Source organism: Chrysochloris asiatica, unplaced genomic scaffold, assembly GCF_000296735.1.
Source record: "Chrysochloris asiatica unplaced genomic scaffold, ChrAsi1.0 scaffold00130, whole genome shotgun sequence".
In the NCBI taxonomy this organism is placed as follows: Eukaryota; Metazoa; Chordata; class Mammalia; order Afrosoricida; family Chrysochloridae; genus Chrysochloris; species Chrysochloris asiatica.
The window spans coordinates 379,182-386,639 of record NW_006408648.1 but is presented as its reverse complement, the minus strand read 5'-3'; the positions used below and the strand labels follow the sequence as shown (position 1 = coordinate 386,639).

The 7,458-nt window shown below is 42.1% G+C and overlaps 1 protein-coding gene across 1 annotated transcript in view; it reads left to right on the top strand.

The window, feature by feature from the left end:
* Nucleotides 1-7,458, top strand: part of ILDR1 (immunoglobulin-like domain containing receptor 1) — a 56,639-nt gene that overhangs the window by 28,241 nt on the left and 20,940 nt on the right. Inside the window, exons 2-3 of the mRNA XM_006869418.1 lie at nt 3,565-3,798; nt 5,960-6,109. Coding sequence (XP_006869480.1) covers nt 3,565-3,798; nt 5,960-6,109 — 384 coding nt within the window. The remainder of the gene's footprint in view (nt 1-3,564; nt 3,799-5,959; nt 6,110-7,458) is intronic.

Genomic DNA, 7,458 nt, shown 5'->3' with positions numbered 1-7,458 from the left:
TCTCTTTTGGTTTCTTGTAGTAGTGTTTTGTAATTTTCTTTGTATAGGTCCTTTATTTCTCTGGTTATGTTTATTCCTAAATATTTCATCCTTTGGGTGGCTATTGTAAATGGTATTGCTTGCCTAGTGTCCTTTTCAGCCCTGTCATTGTCACTATAGAGGAATGCAACTGATTTTTGTATGTTGATCTTATACCCTGCCACTTTGCTGAATCTTCCAATGAAGTCTAGTAGCCTTTTTACTAATGGTATATGGAAAGGATTATAATCATTGTAACAACACAATGTATATGATTTGTTGAATGTAAAACTGATGATCTGCCCTGTAAATTTTCTCTCAATTCACAATAAAATCTTTAAAAAAACAAAAACAAAAGAAGTAGCTATAAGTGCTTTGTTCATGGGAGGTAAACGACAGTAGCTGTCAAGTCAATCCTGACTCATGTTAACCCCGTGTGTGTCAGAGTTGAACTGTGCTCTAAAGAGTTTTCATGAACTCATATTTTGGAAGTAGATTATCAGGCCTTTATTCTGAGGACCCCCCAGGTGACTCAACTCTCCAACTTTTGGGTTAGCAATGGAGTAAGTTAACTATTTGCACCACCCAGGAACTCCTTGTGTGAGACAGCTCCATCAAAATGCAGCTGGCTCGCTACCTGAGGGCTCTATTGAGGAGACCCTAACTTGAACTCCTTTCTCTTGGCCCTTGCAATAAGGGCGTGTAGGGAAAGTGACTCGATACACTAACATAGTAGCACTAGTGCCAGGCATCACACCAAGCATTGTAAGTGAATTACCTCATTGAATTCCTTCAATAACCTGCTGTGATTACTATAAGCATTACACCTATTTATAGCTGATGAAAAAGAAGTTCTGAGAAATTAAATAACTTGTTCAGTGTCCAAGAACATTGTAAAGTTTGATTTAAACCCAGTTGTGTCTGACTCTAAAACCTGTGCTTTTGTTTTAATGTTTTTTATCTGTGGTATTCAAAGTATGGTCCTCAGACCACTAGATCAGCATCTGCTGGAAACTTGCTAGCAATGTAAGTTCTTGGGTCCCACTCAAGTCCTAGTGAATCAGAATCTCTGTTGATGGGGCTCAGTGATCTGAGCTTTTATCATCCCTCCTGGTGATCATGATGCTCTAGGTTGCATCCTACATCTTTACACAAGAGGCCTCCCTAAATAACTCAGCCTAAAAACCATTTAGAACACAGGGACATATCAGGAAGATATAGGTTATGTGTGAACCCCTGACCATGCCAAAGTCCCACCTGACATTTCTGTACCTTCTGGTTTCTCATTATGACAACTCTGGTGCTTTAAACATGTCTGTAGATTTGAGGGGTTGTTGCTGTTGTTAAGTGCCATCAAGTTGGTTCCAACTCATAGCAGCCTTGCATAGCAGGGGTTTGTTGTTGTTGTTAAGGGAAACCTTTCTTCTGTCAAGGATCATTTGGATATTTATAACATCCTTTGCCAGCCATATAAAATTTATCAACTTAAAAATTGGTCATTGTGTGATGTTGCGGGTTAATGTGCTGGACTGCAAGGCTGGCTGTTTAAGCCCACCAGTCGCTCCTTGGAAAGCTTATACAGGATCGCTATGACTCAGAATCAACTCAACGGCACTTAAAAACATCAACAAATATTTAGCCAAACATTTAATTAAGTCACCCTTAATGTGATGGCTCAAACTGCAGTTGCCTTGGCAGGGCCAGACCAAATGATTTTGAGGGCCTTATAAGGAGCTCTGGTAGAGTAGTGGTTACGAATTGGGCTGCGAACTGCAAGGTCAGCAGTTCAAAACTACCAGGTGTCCCACGGGAGAAAGAGGAGGCTTTCTGCTCCTGTAAAGATTTACAGCCTCGGAAACCTTGTACAGGGTCGCTATGAGTCGGCACCAACTCCACGGCACATAACAGCAACAACAACAACAACATACAGCCCACGGGCCAGATGTTCCCCACCCTTGCTGTATAGAGTTTCTGCGGAGTGACTGGTGGGTTTGAACCACTGACCTTAAGATTAGCAGTCCAGTACTCATCCTACAGAACCATACCAGGACAATTTGGGAAATAGGGAAAGAGAATTTTTTAAAAGAAAAAGGGAAAACTTCAAGTCTTTCTTGATAAAGTTGTATCACAGTCTGATCATTTTTGGTTTATTTGCTCTGTGGTTATGATGATCACTTGTAATCAGTTCTACTGTTAATATGTCCTTGGTCATTCTTTTAATCATTTATTCTACAAACATTTGTTGAGTGTCAAGCAGGTGGCAGTTACTTATTGTACAACGTGCTGGTGTTAGAACAGTGAGTTAGAGACCAACCCAGTCCACCTTCTCAGAGTCCATAGTAAACAGGCCATCGCTGAGAAGAGTGAAGAATGCTGCTTGGGAAAGGGACAAGACACTTTGGGAATACAAAGCTCAGGCCCTTCACCTAGACTTGCAGAGTGAGAGAAGGCTTATTGAGGGAGGTGAGGTTTAAACTGAGGTTCTAAAGAATGAATGAATACTAATCTGCCCATTGAAGGTAGTTGTATCAGTCAGAGTTCTTCAGAGTAACGGAAAAACATAATAAACCACTTGATGTCAAGTGGATTTGAACTCACAGAGACTCCACACCAGGACTCCAGTGCAATAGAGACAGAGAAATAGAGTTTAAGGATTGACTTACAAGATTGTGGAGGCTGGCCAGTGTGAAGTTTGTAGGACAGGTCCACAGGTTAGAAAGTTAAACAAGAGTTGGTATTGTAGTCTTGAGCCTGAAATCTGTAAGGTAGGCTTACAGGCTGGAAACACCAGCAGGAAATCTATGTAATAATCCTGAGGCACAATCCTTTTCCTGGAAACCTTATTTTTTGCCCTTAAGGCCTTCAACTGAGTGGATGATTGTAATTTCTTTGACTTTGAGTCAACTGATTGTTTGACTCAACAAGATACTAATCAGAACAACATCTAGACTGGTGTTCGACCAAACATCTGGGTATCGTAACCTAGCCAAATTGATGCTAAAATTAACCATCCCAGGTATAGAGCTGGTTTTCAATGATAGGGAAGAATGTTCCAGGCCAAGAAATATACACATGTAAAGACCCAGAGAAGAAAGAAAGACTAGCACAGGAAGGACTGAATGAGTTCATATGGCTGAAACCCTGAGTGTAAAGTATAGGGCATGAAGGAAAATAAGTCAGGAGAGAAAGGTAGAAGACAGTTGACCAGCCTCATAAACCTGGTTATAAAGTTTGAACTATAGCCATACAGAAATGGGAAAACATTTTCAGCAAAGACGTGAAAAGAAAATGTATTAGAAAGGTTGTTCCATACTACATGGGGAACAATTTTGTTGTTGTTATTGGATGTGTTATCATTGTCAGTGGACTGTTAGCTCTTGGAAATGTTACTTAGCCATTTCTCTCCTATATATCATCCAGTGTGACTAGTGTAATCCCTGCCCCACCCCCTACCAGGCCAAGTAAGAACTCAGGCTCTGCCTTTCAAACACAGGATCAGGTAATATGTTTTGTTCATTTGCATTGCTTTTATTATCCCATGAACAGAAGTAGGCCACTCCTCAGAGGTGTGTTCTGACTTCAGCATTGTCTCCTGGTTCTTGGTTTCAGGGTGCCTGTCCTTGCTGGTCACAGTCCAACACACAGAGCGCTATGTCACACTGTTTGCCTCGGTCATCCTCAAATGTGACTACACTACTTCTGCCCAGCTCCAGGATGTGGTGGTGACATGGCGCTTTAAGTCCTTTTGCAAGGATCCTATCTTTGACTACTACTCAGCATGTGAGTGTCTTTTGCCCTTGCTTTCACTGGGTCACAGGTACCTCTGTGAAGTGCTTACTGCTTCAGAGACTTGTTGTAAAGTGCCGTCAACTCATAGAAACCCTGTATAGGGTTTTAAATCTTTGCTGGAGCAGAAAGGCTCATCTTTCTCCTGCAGAACAGCTGGCAGGCTCCAACTGTGGACCTTGTGATTTGCAGTCCAGTGCTTACTGTATGGAGCCATCACATTCCCCGCTTTGTTGTTGTTGTTAAGTACCATTGCGTTGGTTCTGACTATAGCAATCCTGTATAGGGTTTTCTAGGAGCAGCTGGTGAGCTTAAATTGCCAACCTGGTGGTTCAAACCGACCTTGTGGTCCAGCACAGTAGCCCTCAGCATCACACCAGGACTCTATAGTAAAGCCATTTTGTTGTTAAGTGCCATTGAGTCGGTTCTGACTGATAGCAACCCTGTATAGGGTTTCCAAGGAGCAGCTGGTGAGCTTGCACTGCCGACCTTGTAGTTCAAACCGACTTTGCAGTCCAGTGTGCATTAGCCCAGAACACCAAGATCACTTAATGTAGGTCCCTTATTTTATAAATAAACAAACTAAACCCCTGGCTGATAAAAATGACTTTTAAAAAAGGCTTTTGCTGTTTTACTTATTTTAAAATATATAAATATTTTATTTATTTTAAAATATGATGTTCTTAAATGTTTTAAGGCAGTTCCGATATTAAATCAAAGGCAGAGTGAGTCCTACCTCCTGTTTTGTTCCTAGTTCCACATCAGTATCTTGAGATGATGAGGCAGACCCGTTACCACAACACCACATCAACTTAGAAAGCCAGCCCCCCCCGCCCAAAAAAAAGCCCTAGTGGTGCAGTAGATTAAGCACTAGGCTGATAACAACAAGGTCAGCAGTTCAAACCCATCAGCTGTGCCTCAGGAGAAAGATGAGGCTGTCTGCTCCCTTACAAAGTTAGCCTTGCGATCCCTAAGGAGCAGTTCTATTATGTCCTATAGGGTCACTATGAGTTGGAATTGACTCAGATGGCAGTAGGTGGGATGTTCCTCAGGATCTATGAGACCTTAGTAGTCATTGGTGAAACTTCCCATCCAGGGCCAGCTTCCCTTTGCAAACAGCTTTCCTGATGGATGGCCGGCCGATCATCCTCTTCTGAACAGACCCTTACTGGCAGAAGGTTGGACATTTTTTCCCAGTGCCACACAACTCCCTTCCAGTTTAGCCCAAACCTGCCTCTCAGTGATGACCGTTCTACTCACATCAGTTCTGTCATCTGGAGCCAAAGCTTCTCTCTGGCTGCCCCCTTCCCCTGCCCTCTCTTAAAGCAAAAAGGACTCCACATCCCCACCTGAAGATAGTTTTAGAAATTTCAAGAAAATAAATAGACACCCTGTGCGTAGCAAGGAAGTGAGCTTCATGAGGTAGAGAAGAGGAGGGGTGACATCAGCTTTACATTTTTGAGACCTGGGGTTGAGGTCTAAGAGTATGAATTAAGTAGAATCACAGAAGCTGACTGTCTTAGCCACTCACTGAACCTGACATGGCACCCATTAAGACCCATCTTTAATTGAGACATTGTTTCCTGGGAGTTAATTTTCAAATACCTGGATTGATCTGCCATAGGGAGATTTAACAGCTTTCAAACCTTATGGTGTTAAGAGCAGGTAGATGAACCCCATGGGAGCTGGGGCTAGGATAACTCAAATGATGAAGCAGGGAAGCTGGAGTGGGAGACAGGTGCCCTTTGATTGTTTAAATGGTTATATATTCCTGAGTGTTTTTGTGTACACCCCCCCCAAAAAAAAAAGAAAACAAAAACAAAAACAAAAAAACAGAGGGAATAGAAATAAATACTTTTGAGTGATGATGCACAGAGGGAATTGTAATCATTGCAGTGAAATGAAACACAATAGGATGAGTGTAAAACTGATGTTCTCCCTTGTAAACTATCACTCAATTCACAATAAAATGTTTAAAAAAGCAACAATGACAAACAACAACTCCCCAGAATCTGCATGTTTGACAAGATTCCCAGGATATTTGTAGGTTCAGTAAAAGTCGACAAGGCTCATTGCCCCAAGCAACACTCATTGCTTCCTTTCTTAATGGGAGTTCCCCTTTTCTGTCTCACTTTGGTGTGTTCTCTCTCCTCAGCATACCAGGCAGCTTTATCCCTGGGCCAAGATCCATCCAATGATTGTAACGACAATCAGCGAGAGGTCCGCATTGTGGCACAGCGGCGGGGACAGAATGAGCCTGTATTAGGAGTGGATTACAGGCAGCGCAAGATTACCATCCAGAACCGTGAGTGTCGGGGAGGCAGCAGAGGAACTGGATGTAGGAGAGCGAGTCGGACACCAGGCTGAATCAGCTTGGGGATTTCCCTTTTTTTTTTGCCTGCTAGCTGATGGTCTAGTTGATCACTATCATTGTTTAAGGAAAGTGCCAGATTCATAGATTGTGCTGTGCCATCTGAAGTTATTCCCCCAGAAGCTGATGTGTATACCAGGGGATGTCCTATAGCTTTGGCTAAAGCTCTGAGAGTAGGTGGTTTCCCACTAAAATTTGTTTCCCTTCTGGTCACTACCATTGTCTGTATACAAGGAAATAGGGTTTTTCAAGATGGCTCCCTCCAGTCCACAGCTCTCCATTGATAGAGGATTTGTATTGACTCATTAGCTCAGTGACCAGTGGCAGATCAGTTTTATTGTCCTCTATTGCTTCATCTCTTAGTGAGGATAATGGTATTCATCTGTCTGCTCTAAAATGAATATGAAATGTCCTATCTAAGAACTGTGTCTATAGTGTATCTATTTGTTTGTGCCTAGGATAGGGAGGATTGACTAGAGCTCTGGCTCTGGAGTCAGACATGGGTCCACAGTCTGCACTCACTTTCTGGGTGAACTTGGGCAAATGGTTTCACCTTTAAACCTCAATTTTTATAAAATGAAAATTGCAATAGTACTTACTTTATGGGATGGGACAGTGATAAATGGGATAATATGTATAAAGAACTTAGCAAACAGTAAGGATGTTAGTAAGTGCATGTTAGTTATGATCATTCAGTACACTTTTAGATGCATGGGTTAGCACTCCACATTCTTATTTTGTATTCCAGGATTTCTGCAGTAGGTTGTTGGCATGGAGATATCAGAATCTATTTTATGTGCTGTGATAAGTCAATATTTGCTGGTTAAAAGGAAAGAAGGGAGAAAATATACTCAGCAGGCCACTCGGGGTATCTGTAGTTTTAAAGTGAGGAAATTAGTCAATGTCTAGGACTGTTTAGAAGTAGATCATTGAAATGATACCAGCTTGGCAGTTGCTTCCAACTTGACTCTCAGACTTTTAATTAGAATCCTTTTATATTTAACTTCTGATTTCCTCAAGTCAGCACTCAAACCTTCAGCCTTAGGGAACATCTGCCTCCTCGACTCTCCAAGTATAATCTCAAGAATTCTGGGTACTTCTGCTTTCTCTAGAGCCAGTTCTAATCTGTCCCAAGGTTTGTTGTTGTTAAGTGCTGTTGAGTTGGTTTCAACTCATAGTGACCCCTATATAGCATTTCCGAGGAGCAACTCATGGGTTTGAACTGCCAACCATGTGGTTCAAACTCCAGTGCTGATCCTACAGCACCACACCAGGAGTCCCCT